Source organism: Grampus griseus (assembly GCF_964374135.1).
Source record: "Grampus griseus genome assembly, chromosome: 1".
Lineage (NCBI taxonomy): Eukaryota > Metazoa > Chordata > Mammalia > Artiodactyla > Delphinidae > Grampus > Grampus griseus.
The window spans coordinates 154,603,160-154,623,342 of NC_139017.1; the positions used below are offsets into that span (position 1 = coordinate 154,603,160).

The 20,183-nt window shown below is 37.2% G+C and overlaps 1 protein-coding gene across 1 annotated transcript in view; it reads right to left on the reverse strand.

Moving 5' to 3' along the window:
• Positions 1–8,145: 8,145 nt before the first annotated feature.
• The window catches only part of LOC309825762 (protein argonaute-3), a gene marked incomplete at its 3' end in the record, with an annotated part of 114,138 nt that continues 102,100 nt past the window's right edge, over positions 8,146–20,183 (reverse strand). The window contains exons 18-19 of the mRNA XM_082659446.1: positions 8,829–9,028; positions 8,146–8,254 (exon numbers count right to left, since the gene is read on the reverse strand). Of these exons, the coding sequence (XP_082515572.1) occupies positions 8,146–8,254; positions 8,829–9,028 (309 nt within the window). The remainder of the gene's footprint in view (positions 8,255–8,828; positions 9,029–20,183) is intronic.

A 20,183-nucleotide genomic window follows, 5' to 3' on the forward strand; every position in this document is an offset into this window, starting at 1 on the left:
CTTGAACAAGTCACCAAGTACTTCACTGTGGTAATTCAGTTACTGATGCCAGGTACCCTGATTTATGGAGCCAACCAGTTAAAAGAGCAAAATAAGCTCTATGTGTCAGGTTCCTATGAGCTTTTGGAAGGAAAAAAGAAAATAAAGGATGATTTCTACTCAAAGCTGCCTTAAAAATATTGATCTACAAGAATTATATGCCTGTCAATCTAGGACAATGTTGAAGCATAATGAATAAAACTATTAAAATTATAACTACAATAAATATCCTTAAGAGGGGAGCATATATTTGCAATAAAAATATATCTGATTGAAACATATTTAGTTTTTTAGTATCAACAAATTCCTATAATCAGAATACCAACGTTCAATTAATACTTGATGTAGGGTAAGGAAGTAGCTGTGTGTGTGTGTGTGTGTGTGTGTGTGTGTGTGTGTGTGTATCAACCTACTGAAACTGGCAAAAACGTGGGGAAAAAGTGATATGGCTAATGTCTATACGAAATCACATGCTGATTCATTTTAAATCGTTAAATTTCACATAACATAAAAATAATACTTTTCCAATTATAGTTACTTGAAACTTTCTCATTTACCCCTCTCAGTGAAAGAATGCAGTATGGCAAAATGTCATACATTAAACCCATTTAAAGCTCAGAGGAGGGATAAAGTTTATCTTTTAATCTCTTACAGAAAAAAATGGCTTACCAAGCAAATTCACTGTGTAAAAACACAATGGAAATATTGTACCTGTTTAACAGAATTCACTTTTTTCATGCACCTTTATAAAAAGTTAATGTCAATACAAATTACCTTGATCTATTCACTAGGAAACTGGAGTAACCACCTATGCTTGAAATTAATTTTCTATAATCATACTTTTAACTGTCTTCCAATTAATTCACATTCATAATTATTACTTAAATTTTTAAGTAGCTGAAATACTATATTAGCCTTTATCTCTGATTCTACCTAGCCACTTAAACTCTGTTTCTTCATTGATGAAGAAGAAACAACTTTAAAAGTAAGGTAGGGTTGAATCAACGTTAAAGGTATGGTAGGGAAAAGATCAGGGTAGCAAATCTTCCACTCAACATAATCATGGTGGGGGCTGGAGCAGCCCATTTCAAAGTCAATTATCACTGACTTCTGGATCATTTGCTCTTTGTTTTCCAGGCCTATGAGAATGGTATCACAATCCTAACGCTGGATGATGTATCCACCTAAAGCAGTTTCAATGTAGCTGAAGTGAGAAATAAGAAGTGTAAACAATCAAGTTGCCCCAAAACTGCAGATCAGGTAAAATAAATCCAACCCATTAGTATTAGTTTTCTACTTAAAGGAAAGAAAACTAAAGAAAAGCCCCACCTCCCCTCCACGTTTAGAAATCTGTCTAAAGACTGTCTTTAATGCCCACTATATAAACAACATTAAGTATTCTAAGTTAGAAAATAGTGTTAATGGTTTATTGGTAAAAATCCAAACTCTAGACTTTATGGAATTAGTAGTTTGGTTGGCATATTAACATTCCATCTTAATCTTTGCTAATATTACAAAGAAAGAGGAAAAGCTAGAGATATCTATAAAAATAAAATACCTTAAAACCAATATCTAAGCAAAATATAAAAGTTGCGCACAAATTGCCAATAAATATAAACATCACAATAGAAAAATTAATATTAAAAAAATAAACTCGTAATTGCTATTATGACATTATAAAAAATGAAAAAGTTTAATGTGCATGTGTATTTGCAGACAGACATAGTACACTCCAAACAATCAATATAATTTTACTATCATTATTACATAATGCAGCATACAAGGTTACTGAGGTGTGTTTTTTTGTGTGTTTTTAAGTCTATTTTCTGGAAGAGTGCTCACCAAATTCACAAGCAAGAACTGGTTAGGTGATCATTTACTGCTGTTTACTACTTCCTAGTTCAGGGGAAAATCGCTTTCTGGTAGATTACCAAATTACCAACCAGTATGAATAGTCCTGCTATTATCCTCCCTCTTACTTATTTCCTCCAAAGCCCAATTTTACCTGTTCTATTTCTAATTAATTGATCATATAGATGCACTGTCATCATTTTTCACCTATGCTAGAAAAAAGAGGGAAACATTTAGAATATTTCTTGCTGCCTGAAAAAGAAAAAATTTCCCTAAAGATAGAGAATCATTTTACTTCTCTTACACTGATTTCCATGATGACTTGGCTCCATCTTTATAAGCAGTCTTCTTTAATAAAGATTAATTAGAAAAGGCTGCCAGTAGATATTTACAAAAGGGTCAATATGCTGGGGGGGAAAACGTAGCCTATGACATAATTTCTGGCAAGTTACCTTTGCCGTCGGGCACTTACTACTATATCCATACTCTTGTTAAAAAGTTAAGTAAACTTGCTGTTTTATATGCCTTATATAATACCTGCAACACAGCTGAGAACTGAAAGGGTTAATTCTGTTAAAAACTGTGTTTTTAAACTTACAAAATATATTTGGTGAGCATTTACTTAGATACTTTACTGAATAAAAGCTTTACTTGGTTCCCTTGGACCAGATTCAGAACAACAAATAACATTATTTATATGAAACGGTCATACTCTTGGAATTCTAAAATAATTTATCTTTCAAATTTTTAGCCTCATGCTATTTGAAAAATAAAAATCTACAGCACCATCTTCTGAAAAGGCACTTTCTAAGAACCGCCTCGCTTTAAAAAATGATTTAAAAATTTAATTCATTGTCTACCCTGAAGAACATCTCTGCTTTACTGACACGCTAACATGGACACAACATTAGAGTTTGGTTACCTAAGACATTGATTTCAAAAAGGAAGGGAGACCAATGGCCAGATAGATGATTTGATAGCATCTTAATTTTGTCACACTGTTGGCTACCTGATATTTTAATAGGGCTTCTCATTGGTAAATCTCAACCCTCCATATGAAATTTATTAAACTTCTATCTTTAAATCAAATTAAAATCTTTAACTTCCGTACTTTAAGAGCAAAAGATTCTTACAACGATGTAAAAATATAGAGCACTATCTTTGATGGGTAAAGAAAAATAAAATTGAACTAGCAGTAGATAATATCAGCATAAGCCTTGACCATTATATCTTAGTTAAAAGAAATGATTTTGACCAACATGGAAAATTATAAACTGAAATGTACCACTTTTAAAAGTAGGAAAAAGTTAAAAATATTTTTCCCTTTGAGGCTATATATATATATATATATATATATATATATATATATATATACACACACACACACACACACAGAGAGCGAGAGAGAGACTGAATTTTTCTTCCTGGGAGTCAGCTTAGGTTTCACTAATCACAGCATCATTTCCAATATTGCCACCGATCAAAAATGTTCTTAGTATAAGCAGGAAATTTTTTAAAAAAGATTTTTTGGAGAAAATTCTGACTTTCACATCTATGTACTGATTTTACACATTATTCTTGGCTTGTTTTTCGACTCCTGTAGAATCACAAAGTGCTTTATATGATCAAATGAGAGGGAAAAAGGAAAATGAAGACAGACTTTAGAGTCAGGGTTATACTGCCACTCACAAAGGCCTCACTTGATAAAGTCTCCCAGGTATTATTATTGAAGCTTTAAGACATCCATGAATTCTCAAAAAGAATGAAAAGGATTAAAAAAGCCAAAATAAAGATGCCAGTTCAATGGTGTCCTTTCGCAGCTTGACTGATAACTCATAAAAGATAATTTAAGTAGCAAGTTACTGTTAGGGGCAACTTGTCTTTAAAAATTATTCAGTAGGAGAACATCTGAGAGGATGAGTTAAATAAATATTTAACCCAGGTTTAACGATATTGAATAAAATTTATGCTGAGCTGTCAGTTAAGCTTCTTGGCAAAACATCACTATCAAGTTTTAACAGCAAGACTACAAAATATTCTAGCTGAATCCAAGTGGCTAGCTTCACAGATTTCATAAAAATCACCACCCATGGCAAATTCATGTTGGCCTCTGAATCAAACACCCACCAAATTCCTTGAATAAGAGTCTCTAATTCCTGGTCTATAATCCATCAATAATAGATCCTTCAGACTGATTACTGGCACTCTGAGTGTTCACCTTGTCCTTAAACATTGAGATCCTCAGCCAGCCACTTTTACTGAATGGCAACTCAGCTTCTATCTCCTTAGTCATACTTTAAGTCTGTCATGACTAAGCCTGTCATGAGGTCTGTCATACTAAAATCCATTAGAGAATATATAAGTAAACTTTAGGCAGTGGTGGGTCATCAGAGAACCTAGTTTGGAAAACCAGTATAGGTGTTTAGAGGGCTAGAAGTCTCCATGCTAGAAAGTAGAGATGAATCTTTATCAAGTGCCTTCTAAAACACCCAGTACATTCCTACTAGAATCCCACCTAGACTCTCTTGTAGGAAGATAAATAAATTAATAGGTTACAAACAGGAAGATTTCCACAGAGTACTTTTTCTGAGAAACTTGTTTAAAGGTAAATATTAAGAAAAAAATAAAGGGCACCTGTACTCCTGTAAAAAATATGCTAAAAACCAGTACTGAGGAGGCTGAGGAACCCTTTTCCAAAACTGCTAAAGTAAAAATCCACATTTCTAAAACGAAGAAAGAGTATCCTGATATTAAATTGAAACTAAATTGGCAGCACCCTTTGTTACCTTGATATTTCATGTTCTTAAATCTTATTTAGAAAAAAAAAAAAAGTCTAACACTAGCCTTGAATCCTGCTCATTTCCTTACTGTTAAGTGCAGTAACTGTCAGACTCTACTTCATTAAATAAATATAGCAGCTACGGTATTATAAATGCATGGTCCTCAATGCCAGTAACTTGATACTGTAATATAAAACATGTATCAGCACTTTACACATTTGCCATCCAGAATATACATTAAACTCCCAATTCTGCTTCACATGAAAATCTATTATACCAGTTGCTGGGACTGACATTTTAAAGTCACTCTAACATCACAGAAAACAGCAGACAGAAATTTAGCATTCACTGTATAGTTAGTGAGCAAGGGCAGGAACAGAAAGGTCACTGTTGAGTTTCATGACCATTAAACTCAAAACAACCTTTTTTTTTTTTTTTTTAAATAAAAAAAGATCAGCAATTCTACACCAGAAGTATAATAACGAAACAAATTTCAAAAAATATTTGTCACTTAGTATTTACCTTAAAGTTCTAAGCACAAAGTTTCTTATAATTAAGTTTGATATACCAATTTGTTAGTAAGCAAAATAGAATATACTATACATATTCTTTCAAGTTAACCAACTTTAAACTAGCAATGTTGAAACTCTAAGAGCACCCTAAAAAGAACTCACTTCAAATGTAAAGCTTTATATTAAAAAAAATTTTTTTTTCCTCTGTAAAAGTCCTTCTAAATAGTTTTAAATTATAGGCTTTACTTTAGCACATGTGAGATTAAGTGACTGAAAATTAGGTAAAGCAGGTAAATAGGGAAAGGTTATCTACAGTTCTTCCCTGGGCTCTAAAGTTTTCCACATCAATCTGTACAGCTCCCACTGATAAAGGAAGATGTTTTACTCATACTGAGCAAACATACGCCATCAGGTTTTTACCACCTAGGATATACTATTTTCTTCTCTTGCCTATGTTCTTGCCTATATTCAGTGAAATTTCAATGTAAAAAAAATACACTCTTTATAGAAATTTTTTGGAGGAGGGGGGAGGGTTGGGAGAAAAATGTATACACTACACAAACATTACCTTACGTAAAGAGCTTTAAAACAGTGTTGTAAATTGCATTTCATACACTTCAATATAATAAACATACAAAATACAGTACTTTCTTAGTTTTCTGGCAGAGGGACAAAAGATTTCATACCTGTTGGAGGATATGGGCTCAGATTTTAGGCTCAAAATACAGTAAATTGGCAATAAGTGTGGATTATAGGTAAGAGAGAACTAAAGAGCTAATCCATTTGTTTTCATGTGCAGATGGAATTCTGAAAGGTTAACAACAATGCCCACTGGAAACAATCTGTAATATCTATACTCTGAACCAGTGCAAAAAAAAAAAAAAATTAAAATGCTATTTTCATGAGTTACAAAGTGCAAAGCTCCCCTGAATCCAAGGTTACTGATAAACTTGGTTTTGACAGCTTTATAGTATTTTTTAATATCTTAAAGTGAAGTCAATAAAACAAAAGTTTTGCAAAACTTTTTTCAACATTTCAGTGATTTAACTAATTTCAAATGCTCAAAGTCCTAACTTCCTTTGTCACCATCACCCTAATTTTAAAAGGAAAGTTACACTGGTGATGAATTAGCAAAAAAAGTTTTTAAAATATCATTTTATATTTTCCTGACTCATGTTAGTAAGTGAAAATGGGCACCTTACCAGTATGATTCTTCAATAAACATGATTTATTTTCAAAGAATTTAAATATCTTCTAAATCTAAAGCTAGTTGCTGTCATTACTTAAATCAAAGTTCTTCAACTTTATTTCTAATATTCAAGGTCAACACTCATTTAGGAAATTTAACTTCCTTCATTTTCGTTATGATTTTTACAAGACATGCTTTAAACTTGAAAATTACAAAACTTTCCTTCTGAAATTAAGGCTATATACTTTGCCCTTTTAAAATTATGGAGGTGCCTGTTTCTCCCACTATCTGTGGTAAAGATGTCAAACAGACACAGCTTTCTTTTAAAACTGCTTATTGCACTAAAAGAGAGCAAAAACAAGTTGTCAGTTCTTAAAATAAACATGATTATATTTCTATAAAAGATGTTGCCAATATGATTCTATAATTATTAAAGCACTATTCTAATAAATATAAAAGAAAAGGAAGCTATACTTCAAAACACATACATATATGTTTATATATATACAACACACATATATATAAAAATATATATATATGAAAATCACATTAAGGTATGAGAGGCAGCAAATAAACTAGTAAAAAAAAAACCAAAAAAACCCTCCACAATCCCTTCTCTCCACCCAATTTCAGAGGCCTCAACCCTACACAGTTCCAATCATTTAAAATATTTACCCTTTGTAAAAGTTTTAAGGGATTTCCATGTATAACACATAGAAACAGAAGACTTTAGAATACATATCGCTTATATATAGAGTTACAACTTCTGACAAAGTTGTGTGTTTTTTTTTTTATATATTTATAGCAGCTTTAACAAACTCACTAGAGAAAAAGAATAGTTTAGGTTGCTACTGCTTATGTACACATTGCACAAATGGCAAATGTAAGTTGAGAGCAGGAGGGGACAGACATTCACTCTCACAAAAACATATTTTTTATATATATATGTGTGTATATATATATATAGTTTCTTAAGAAAGCAATACCAAGAGTTGAGGACTCAGAATTATGTATGAGACAAGACAGGAGTAGGGCGTGCAAAATAAAAATCTAGTTTGCCATGCTTCATATTCAAATGAACCAGATACATGAACATCTGAATGTTACTGGTAGCATCAGGGAAAAACAAATGTAGGTGATGAAGGCAAGGGCGGTAGAGAGAGAAATCATAGTGGTGGTGGGAGGATAATAAAAGGGAAAGAAAGTTCCCCAATGGAATGAACTATAAAATATATACAGAGATACATATATATCTATTATCAGTGTAGATACAGATATATATGCATATGCAGTATGCATGTATATAAGTAAAATATACAGATAACTTTTACAAGAATACATGAATGCACATTTTTTGCACACATAATTGTGAACAATCACTTTGATTATTCATATAGGTGTGTTTTTTAAAAAACCATCATTTACTTTTTCTTTACTTTTTTTTTTTGCAAAGAGTTGTGCTGCCAAGCAACTTGAGGTAAAGGCATTAAAAGGGTTAGACTACAAGAAAGTGAAAACTAAATGATCGCGATACTTCCTACAGGAGACCGCACAAAAAAGCAGTTGGCTGGTTTCATATTGCATAATGGTGCTGTGTTCCTTGATGAAGTAAACAATCTTCCTTGTATCAACATAAAGATCATACCCTGGCCCCCACACAGTGTTGGTTTCTGTATGGCTGGAGGCATCTCCACTCAGCTGACTCCACTGGAAACATAAGTTGTATGTTGATTCATCTTCCAGTTCTTCCTCTCAGAGAATATTCTTAGACTTTTTAAGCAAAGTACATTGTGCGTAAGGTATCTTGGTGAATCTGTACAGCCTTGGCAAGAGCTTGTGGATCTCGTCCATTGCTCTGTCCTGAAACGTGACTTCCTTCAGCACTGTAAGAAAAGTGGCAGTGAACACAAAACCAAACCCTATTCTGATGTAAAAATTCTGAAAAATATTATTTGTAGAAAATTTTTTAAAAATTAAAAAACAAATAAGAGGCCGGTATAATGAACCCCTACATGTCCATCATCCAGTTTCAATAATTATTAACTCAAGGCCAATTCTGTTTTACATCTCTCACCTCTCCAGGACTATTTAGAAGTAAATCCAAGACATCCTATAATTTTGTCTGTATATATCACTTTTATTACCAATAATCTCTCCCTTGAATTAATCTGGTAAAGCAACAAAATCACTACATCACACTATTACTAATAAGCCCAGACTGCACATTTTAATAGGAACCCTCATCTTGGGCAGTCTGTTCTATCATAGCTTTTCATTTGGATCACTGACTCTTCTAACAGCCTGTGGAACTTTAATTCTAAATGGCAGTACTTTATGGCAAAGACAGAGGCACCTACTTACATGTAAACACTTAAAGAAATTTCCCACGAAAATCCTAACACACAGAGCATACTTGGATTTGGGTGAGAATCTGTACTTGTTATGCTTTTATATTACCTGTCATGTTCTTTGTCCACAAGATGATATCTGGCTCTAAATGCTACCAGGTGAGCATAATACGCTGGTGCAGGTATAGAAACAGATCGTGTGCAGCGCACGTAAGTGTGGCAGAGCTGGTAAGTTAGCAGTTGAAGTTCATCTGCAGTAAAGCAGTTATCATCCCATAAAACATGATAGTGTGAAGGACGGCTGGTACCCTATAGAAGGCAACAGAATATTCTGCTGATTTCTAAACTTTTAAATAAATATTCACCACAGACTAAGTTAAGTGAAAAAACAAGCTTTGTACATTAGCAAAATATATCCTAATTTAATAATCAATAAAAAAACATTTAGTTGATTTTGGGTATATATCCCAAAGAAGTAAAAACAGGGACTCGAACAGATATTTGCACACCTAGGTTCAAAGCAGCATTATTCACAATAGCCAGAAGGTGGACACAATCCAAGTATCCACTGATGGCTGAATGTATAATAAAAGGTGGTGTGTGTATATATATATATAACGGAATACTATTCAGTCTTAAAAAGGAAGAAAAATCTGCCACATACTACAACATGGATGAACCTTGATGATGTTCTGCTAAGTGAAATAAACCAGTCACAAAAGGACAAATATTGTACAATTCGCTTACATGAGCTACCTGAAGTAGTCGAGTTCATAGAGACAGAAAGTAGAATGGTGATCACCATGGGTTGCGGGGATGTGGGAATGGGGAGTTAGTGTTTAGTGAGTACAGAGTATCAGGGAAGATGAAAAAGTTCCATAGATAGAAGGTGGTATGACTGCAGAATAATGTGAATTACTTAACGTCACAGAACTGTATATTTAAAAATGGTTAAAATGGTACATTGTATGTTATGTGTTTTTTACCATAATAAAAAAACAAGAACATTAGTTGAGCTCCTATGTATTAGTCACTATGCTAGGAACTGTGAATTCAAAGAAAAACAAAGTCAAAACAATGGAAACATAATTCAGTAGAGGAGTAGAGGAAATAGAACATCTGTAATTATAAAACAACTAATAAATGGCTATAGTACTACTGGTACTTAGTCCTATATGAGAATACCAAAGGAAGTAATTGTGAGGGTGAGCCCTGGGGGTTCTTCACCAAGAGGGGAATGAGTGAGATTTGGCCATTATGGGATGGGTAGGGTGAGGAGACACTGGAGAGAATGAACAGCCTTAACAAAAGCACGGGGGCATAAAGTTTCATGGCACATTTGGGGAATAGCTAATAGACTAGGATGAACAGAATATGGGATGGGGCATGAGGGGAAAAAGATGAAATTGAAATGAACATTTGGAATCAGACTGAATGACATGCTTAGGAATTTGAACTTTCACTTGTAGGCAGCAGGGAAAGCACTGCACAGCTTTTTTTTTAACAGGAGAGGTTTTGGGTGTGATAAGATTGGGGGTTTTATAAAAGTAACATCAGCAGTAATATGGAGGATGGGTTAGAAACAGAATCATGATGAAGCAGAAAATAGAAAATCTGCACAGACCTATTACTAGTGATTGAATCAGTAATCAGAAGCCTCCCAAAAAATAAAAGTCCAGGACCAGACAGCTTTACTGGTGAATTTTACCAAACATTCAAAGAAGAATTAATACCAATCCTTCTCAAACTTCCAAAAAACAGAAGAGGAGGGAACTCTTCCAAACTCATTTTACAAGACTAGCATTACCTTGATACCAAAACCAGACAAGGATGCCTCAAGAAAAGAATTACAGGCCGATATCCCTAATGAACATAGATGCAAAAATCCTCGACAAAATATTAGCAAACCAACTTCAACAATACATTAAAAGGATCATAAACCATGATTAAGGGGGATTTATTCTAGGATGTAAGGATGGGTCAACATCTGCAAATCAATCAATGTGATACACCACATTAACAAAATGAAGGATAAAAATCATATGATCATCTCAATAGAGGCAGAAAAAGCATTTGAGTATTTATAATAAAGACTGTGAACAATACAGGTACAGAGGGAACGTACTTCAACATAATAAAGGCCACATATGACAAGCCCACAGCTAACATCATACTCAATCATACTCTAAGATCAGGAACAAAGACAAAGATGCCCACTCTCACCACTTTTATTTAACATAGTTATTGAAAGTCCTAGCCAGTGAAATTAGCCAAGAAAAAGAAATAAAATATTATACAGATCTTCGTTGACTTACGATGGGGTTATGTTCCAATAAACCCATTTTAAGTTGAAGATATCCTAAGTCAAAATGCATTTAATATACCTAACCTACCGAACCTCATAGCTTAGCCTAGCCTAACTCAAACGTGTTCAGAACACTTATGTTAGCCAATAGTTGGGCAAAATCATCGAACACAAAGCTTATTTTACAATAAAGTGTTAAATACCTCATGTAATTTATTGAATACTGTACTGAAAGTGAAAAACAGAATGGCTATATGGGTGCAGAATGGTTGTAAGTGTATCAGTTTTTTACCCTGTGATCATGTGACTGCTTGGCAGCTGTGGCTTGCTGCTGCTGCCCAGCATCATGAGAGTGTTGTACTGTGTAACACTGGCTGGGGAAAAGACCAAAATTCAAAATCTGAAGTACAGTTTCTACTGAATGCATATCACTTTTGCACCACTGCAAAGTCAAAAAATAGTCAAACTATCATATGTTGGGGACTGTATATTATAAAGCTACACTAATTAAACAGTATGGTCAAAACAGGCACATAGATAGATCAGTGGATCAGAATAGAGCCCAGAAATAAACCATGCATATATGATCAATTAATTTATGACAAAGGAGGCAAGAACTTACAATGGGGAGAGGACAGTCTCTTCAATAAATGGGGTTGGGAAAACTGGACAGCCACATGCAAAGAATGAAAATGGAGCGCTATCTTACACCATACACTATACACTAAAATTAACTCAAAATGGTTTAAAGACTTAAATGTAAGACCTGAAACCATAAAACTCCTGGAAGAAAACATAGGCAATAAGCTCCTTGACATAGGTCTTGGTGATGATTTTTTCTGATCTGACACCAAAAGCAAAAGCAACAAAACCAAAAATAAACAAGTAGGACTACACCAAATTAAAAAGCTTCTGCACAGCAAAGGAAGCCATCAGGAAAACAAAAAGGCAACCTACTAAATGGGAGAAAATATTTGCAAATCATGTATCTGATAAGGGGTTAATATCCAAAATATATAAAGAACTCATAAAATTCATAGCAAAAGAAAAAAATCCAGTTGAAAAACGGGCAGATCTGAATAGACATTTTTCCAAAGAAGACATACAGATGGTCAACAGGCACATGAAAAAAAGGTTAACATCATTACTCATCAGGGAAATGCAAATCAAAATCACAACGTGATATCACCTCATACTTGTTGGAATGGCTATTATCCGAAAGATTAGAAATGACAAGTGTTAATGATGACAGAAAAGGGAACTTTTTTTGGGGGGGGGTGGGGCACATGGTGGGGCATGCGGGATCTTAGTTCCAGGGATTGAATTTGTGCCCCCTGCGTGGAAACGTGGAAGTCCTAACCACTGGACTGCCAGGGAATTCCCTGGGAACTTTTTTAAAAAAAAATTTATTGTATTGAAGTATAGTTGATTTACAATGTCGTGTTAGTTTTTGGTATACAGCAAAGTGATTCAGTTATACATATATATACATTCTTTTTAATATTGTTTTCCATTATGGTTTATCACAGGATACTAAATATAGTTCCCTGTGCTATACAGTAGGGCCTTGTTGTTTATCCATTCTATATATAATAGTTTGCATCTACTAGTCCCAAACTCCCCATCCATCACCCCTGCCACCCCCAGCAACCACAAGTCTGTTTTCTATGTCTGTGAGTCTGTTCCTGTTTTGTAGATAAGTTCATTTGTGTCATATTTTTGATTCCGCATTAAGTGATACCATATGGTATTTGTCTTTCTCTTTCTGACTTACTTGACTTAGTAGGATAATCTCTAGGTCTATCCATGTTGCTGCAAATAACATTATTTCATTCTTTTTTATGGCTGAGTAGTATTCCATTGTAATATATACCACATCTTCTTTATCCATTCATCTGTTGATGGACATTTAGGTTGTATCCATGTCCTGGCCATTGTAAATAGTGCTGCAATGAACACTTGAGTGCATGTATCTTCTTTTTTTAAAAAAAATATTTATTGGGCTTCCCTGGTGGCGCAGTGGTTGAGAGTCTGCCTGCCGATGCAGGGGACACGGGTTCGTGCCCCAGTCCTGGAAGATCCCACATGCCACGGAGCAGCTAGGCCCGTGAACCACGCCCGCTGAGCCTGGGCGTCCAGAGCCTGTGCTCCGCAACGGGAGAGACCACAGCAGTGAGAGGCCCGCGTACTGCAAAAATAAATTAAAAAAAATATATATTTATTTATTTATTTTCTCTATTTTTTTGGCTGTGTCGGGTCTTAGTTGAAGCATGCGGGATCTCTTGTTGCAGCGCGCGGGTTTTCTCTCTCTAGTTGTGGCACACGGGCTTCTCTCTAGTTGTGGTATGCTGGTTTTTCTTTCTCTAGTTGTGGCGCACAGGCTCCAGAGTGCATGGGCTCTGTAGTTTGTGGCATGCAGGCTCTCTCATTGAGGTGTGAGAGCTCAATAGTTGTGGCGCACAGGTTTAGTTGCCCTGCGGCATGTGGGATCTTAGTTCCCCGACCAGGGATCGAACCCATGTCCCCTGCATTGGAAAGCAGATTTTTTACCACTGTACCACCAGGGAAGTCCCTCATGTACCTTTTTTTTTTAACTAAATTCCCTCACTTCCTTTCCTTCTTTTTAAAAAATTTATCTATCTACCTATCTATCTATCTATCTGTCTGTCTGTCTATCTTTGGCTGCTTTGGGTCTTTGTTGCTGTGTGTGGGCTTTCTTTAGTTGCGGTGAGCAGGGGCTACTCTTTGTTGCGGTGCACGTGCTTCTCGTGGTGGCTTCTCTTGTTGTGGAGCACGGGCTCTAGGCACACGGGCTTCAGTAGTTGTGGCTCACAGGCTCTAGAGCACAGGCTCAGTAGTTGTGGCACACGGGCCTAGTTGCTCCGCGGCATGTGGGATCTTCCCAGACCAGGGCTCGAATCCGTGTTCCCTGCATTGGCACGTGGATTCTTAACCACTGCACCACCAGGGAAGCCCCCCACATGTATCTTTTGTATTTATAGTTTTCTCCGGGTATATGCCCAAGAGTGGGACTGCAGGATCATATGGCAACTCTATTTTCATTATTATTTTTTTAAATTAATTAATTAACTAATTAATTAATTATGGCTGCATTGGGTCTTCATTGCTGCATGCAGGCTTTCTCTAGATGCGGTGAGCAGGGCTACTCTTCGTTGCTGTGTGAGGGCTTCTCATTGCGGTGGTATCTCTTGCTGTGGAGCATGGGCTCTAGGCGTGCAGGCTTCAGTAGTTGTGGCACGTGGGCTCAGTAGTTGTGACTCGCAGGCTCTAGAATGCAGGCTTGGTAGTTGTGGTGCATGGGCTTAGTTGCTCCGTGGAATGTGGGATCTCCCGGACCAGGGCTAGAACCCATGTCCCCTGCATTGGCAGGCAGATTCTTAACCACTGCGCCGCCAGGGAAGTCTTGGCAACTCTATTTTTACTTTTTTGAGGAACCTCCATACTGTTTTCCATAGTGGCTGCACCCGTTTACTTTCCCACCAACAATGCATAAGAGTTCTCTTTTGAACCCTCCTACACCGTTGATGAGAATGTAAATTGGTGCAGCCACTATGGAAAACAGTACGGAGGTGCCTCAAAAAATTAAAAACAGAAATACCATATGATCTACCAGTTCCACTTATGGGTATTTATCTGAAGAAAACAAAAACACTAATTCAAAAAGTATGCACCACTATGTTCATTGCAGCAATATTTGCAATAGCTAAGACATGGAAACAACCTAAGTGTCCATCGATGGATAAATAAAGAAATTATGATATATATATATATGGACATTATGCTAAGTAAAATAAGCCAGACAGAGAAAGACAAATGCCATATATCTGGAATCAAAATGAATGAATGAAAAATAATTTAAAAAGCATGGTCAAAGATACAGAGAACAGATTGGTGGTTGCCAGAGGCAGGGGTGGGAGAAATGGGTGAACTGTTTTTTGTTTTTACTTTAAATAAACACCACCACCACCACCACCCCCATGGGAAAAAAAGAAAAGAAAACAGGAAGAGACTAAAAGCAAGGGGAGCAATTAGGAGGCTGGTGCACTAGTGCTGGTATGAGATGATGAATGTATGAAGTATGAAAATGGCAGTGGTAAAGGAGAAAAGAGACAGGTTAGCTCGTACGTTAGCAAATATTTATCATTTTTCAGACACTGTGCAAGATTTTGGGGATAAAGTTCAAATTACTACCAAATCCTACCTCCTCCCAGGGAAGTCCGGATCTTACCTGTTTTAATTAATCTAATGAGAATAGACTAAATGAGGGCACCCAGGATAGGAAAGTAATAATGAGAACTTGAACTAAGCAGGGGAGGTGAGGATAAGGATAAGAGATAGGGGCTTCCCTGGTGGCACAGTGGTTAAGAATCCGCTTGCCAATGCAGGGGGCATGGGTTCGAGCCCTGGTCCGGGAAGATCCCACATTGCCACGGAGCAACTAAGCCTGTGCGCCACAACTACTGAGGCTACGCACTACAGCCCGTGAGCCACAACTATTGAGCCCGCGCACCTAGAGCCCACGCTGCACAAGAGAAGCCATGACAATGAGAAGCCCGTGCACTGCAACAAAGAGTAGCCCCTGCTCGCCACAAGTAGAGAAAGCCCACGCACAGCAACGAAGACCCAACACAGCCAAAAAAGAAAAAAAAGAATAAGAGATAGGTCTTAGACTAAGAAGGTAGATTCTGTAGAGTTCAGGGATTCCATTAGATAAGGGTGGCAGGTGAGAGGGTACAATCAAAAATAACTTCAAGATCTGGAAATCAGGAGAAAAGTTTTATCTGTAAAAAGAGATTTCAAAGTCATAAATATTACTTGAACTTAAATTTTTTTTCTTTTTGGCTGTGCTGCACAGCCTGCAGGATCTTAGTTCCCTGACCAGGGACTGAACCCAGGCCCACGGCAGTAAAAGAGCTGAGTCCTAACCACTGGACCGCCAGGGAATTCCCTGAACTTAAAATTTCAAAAGGTGGGTGGGGGCTTCCCTGGTGGCGCAGTGGTTGAGAGTCCGTCTGCCGATGCAGGGGACACGGGTTCGTGCCCCGGTCCGGGAGGATCCCACGTGCTGCAGAGCGGCTGGGCCCGTGAGCCATGGCCGCTGAGCCTGCCAGTGTGTCTGGAGTCTGTGCTCCGCAACGGGAGAGACCACAACAGTGAGAGGCCCACGTACCGCAAAAAAAAAAAAAAGTGGGTAGAAGAAGAACGAAACCTAGAAAAAACATAAGGGTAAGACGACAGGTAGGATAAAATGTGTAGTGGAAGCCAAACGGTAGGCGGTTTTGATGAGTGCATGACTATAACAGCGCCAGAAGTTACAGAGATCAAGGAGAAATAACGGTGGGGCAGAGGGCAGTTTGCTATAAGTTGAAGAGGAAATAAGTGTAGTCTTTTTTGTTCTTAAGGTAAACCTTTTATAGAAGTAAATATATAGAGAGAAAAATTCATGTACCATACATGTAGACTGATGAATTTTTCACAAAGAGAATATACCCATGAAACCAGCACCCAAATCAAGAAACTAAATGTTAACTGCAACCACAAAGCCCCTTTGTGCCCTCTCAGGGTCACTACCCTACCTGCCACCCTGCTTCCTGTAACCTGACTTTTAACATCATAGATTAGTTTTGCTTGTTTTTGAAGTTTATAATGTATGTACCCTTTGGGTCTAGCTTCTTTGATTTGACATTGTGAAATTTATACATACTGTTGTATCATTCTTACTGTTGTATAAATCACATTTGTATAGTTATTTATCCAATCTACTGATCATGGGCATTTGAACTGTTTGTACTGATAGTTTTTGTACTGACCATTATGACCAGTGCTACTATGAATATTAACATACTATCTTTTGGTGAACATAGATATGCATTTCTGTTGGCTATCTTGGAGTGGAAATCCTGGTCATAGAGCGTACGTATATTTAAGTTTAGTAGATAATGCCAGCCAATTTTTAAAAATGTTCACATTAATTTACACACCTACCAGGAGAGTATAAGAGTTCCAGTTGCTCTATATCCTTAATACTATTTGTCTTTTAAAATTTTAGCCATTTTGGTGAGTGTGTTTAGGCTATCCTTTTAACAACAGTTTGGTGACAAATGGTAGAAAGACAGTACCTTAAAGGAGAACAGCAGGAGCAAGGAACTGTATTTTAGGACAGGGATAACTATAAGCTAAGGGAATGGAATCAGAAGCTTAAAGGAGACTGAAGATATACGAAAGAGGGTAACTGGTGAACTAATGCCAACTTAAGGCAGGCAAGAGCAAATGAGAACAGTTCTACAGGTTGACCCTTTTTCCTGTGGGAAAGGAGAGAAGAAAGTAGGCATGACTGACAATGTAATTTCTTAGTGAGAAAAAAGGAAGGGGTCATGTGCTGAGTGTTGGGGCAAAAGACCAAGTTAGGAACCCAAAGAAAATGGTAGAGAGAGCTAATTAAAGTGGAGTCAAAGGAATGTTAAATCACAGTGAAGGACATCTTCGAAGTTTGGGAGATTCATATTAGGAAGTTATAATTTAGGACGCTGCCCACTCCTCAACAGGTACATTTATGTCTTCAGAAGAATTTCCTTTGGTAGGTCAGAGGGGTCACATGCTCCACCCGGTTAATGTGTTTCTAACAGTATGGTAAGTAGGATTTTTTTTCCCTGCTGTCCTAGAATTTCAACTAAGGTCCAAAGCAGGGGACTAAAGGTGCTAAGCATCTTACATTCTAAAGAGCTACCAACCTTTGGAGTCAGCTACCCTCCCTTAAGGGCTCACCGAGAGGAGACAGTTCAGGACAGGTCTTACCATCAAATCCCGGGCTCTGGCCTCTTCTCACCTTACCCCTATCCTCTCAATATAGGAAGAGATTGAGAGTTTTGTGAAAATACAGAATTTCAGTTGTGAGGAAAGGCACTCTCTCTCCGCTAAAGACATGTAAGGGGTACTCCAAGAGAACGAGTTGTAAAGATGAGAGCCTGTTAGAAAGGGAGAGACTATCCCATCTCATTCCCCAACTGGATTATTCCTGAGTTCAGAGTCCATAGGCCCACTCTCCCAACTCCATACAGCTAGAGCGATGAGAGCTCTTGGAAGCAGTTCTGGGAGTCTAAAAAAATGAAGTTGAGTAGAGAAGGAGGGGCCATGGAGCCATGCAATGCGATATCTAACCTAAAGAAGGGGCTGGGGTCTATACCACAGATGGGGCTAAAGAAGGACACTGCTGCCCTTTGAGGGTTCTCAGCTCCATGGAGGCTAAGGGATTAGAAAGAATCAGAACGGACTAGAGAAAGACTTGTGTCATCTCCCCATTACTGACATTCTGGCAGTCAGCAGTACCAGATGAGTTAAGAGTCCTAGAAGGAGGAGGGGAAGGAGGTATTTCGGAGGCAAGCCATGGTCCCCTCCCCTACTCAAAACACTAGGACCAAAGCTCTAGAGCCTGTCTTGGGCAGGTGGAGAGTAGAAGGGAAAAGCGAAGCTTTAATTTTATTTGTAAATTTAAGTTTTAAAAATGAATGGGAATTTTATCTCAAAATAAAATGGGGAGGGGAGGAAACGGAACTAAGCTGTAAACACCAATATGACCAACATAAATGTCAAGAAGTTACAGAATTTGGCCAAAATGTTGTTAAAGGATCTGTTGTTCACTGGTAAAGTTAAAAGTAGTGATACAAAAAAATTATCTCATACTGGTTAGGAATGATTCGATTTTAATTTTAGCTGTTAAAATATAAGACTCCTCCTTTTGATCTCAGAGAAGTTAGAAAAGTCTAATAAAGCTGGGAAGACATGTAAAGAACGGTCTTTGGGGACTTCCCTGGTGGCACAGTGGTTAAGAATCTGCCTGCCAATGCAGGGGACATGGGTTCGATCCCCAGTCTGGGAAGATCCCACATGCCATGGAGCAACTAAGCCTGTGTGCCACAACTACTGAGTCTGTGCTCTAGAGCCCGTGAGCCACAACTACTGAGCCCGTGTGCCACAACTACTGTAGCCCGTGCACCCTAGAGCCTGTGTGCCACAACTACTGAGCCCATGTGCTGCAACTACTGAAGCTTGTGCACTCTAGGGCCCATGTGCTGCAACTACTGAGCTTGCATGCTGCAACTACTGAAGCCTGCACGCCTAGAGGCTGTGCTCTGCAACAAGAGAAGCCATGGCAATGAGAAGCCCGCACACTGCAAGGAAGAGTAGCCCTCACTCACTGCAACTAGAGAAAGCCCAGAAAGTCCCTGTGAAATATTCCTGGTTATTTGCTGACTAGAGCAAAGTTTCAATTTGGTGTCCCCCCAAAATACTGGTCCCTAAAGTTTCTGGTTAAATACATTGGAGAAATAGTCCTGTCCTGAAAATTCATAACAACCATTTGCATATCAATGGTATCCAAAAGTTCTAGAGTAAAAAAACAATCTGTTTGACCAGCATTTCTAAAATTTACGTGAATAGAGAACCTTTTTTCCCCCTCCATTATATTAACTAAAAAGTCATAGCAGTAGGGTTCCTTGGGATACATGGAGAGAAACTTAAGGTTAAAATATGTACTCGAATGATAATAGATTTTATCTCAGAAGGTACTTTTAACTTTGTTTTGCTGTTACCACCCACCATGAAAATGTACCACATTGACTGTAAACAGAAGCAGTTATAAGAACATATATAAATGAGTAGGACAATAATTTTAAAGCCCTAAGAGTGAAACTGTGGTTAGTGTATGTGGGACATATAAAGCTTTAAGATTCAGATATACAGTTAGCTACATCTTCCTGAAATTTCTATTTTAATCAATGGCAAGTAAACTAAAACAGTTTTGGGCTACATTCTCTCAGGTATCCTGCGAATGTGGATTCACTCTCTGCTGCTGGAAAGTTTGAGAAGCACTCAATTACAGCTTATGTTTTACTAAGTACAGCTAACAAATTAACAAAAAGATTTTCTGAAAAATAAGAAAAGACTTAGAATTATTTAACTGAAACTTAAAGCTGTAATTCTACAACTAAACTCTTTCACATGCTCAATATCTGCCAGTAAGTGTCAAAGTTTTCTATGAAGTATTATCATCAAAAAGAATATATCAAAGGAACAATCAGGTATTTTAGATTTTTTTGAAGTTTTGCATTAAATTAAGGACATAGTTTAGGGAGATGCCTT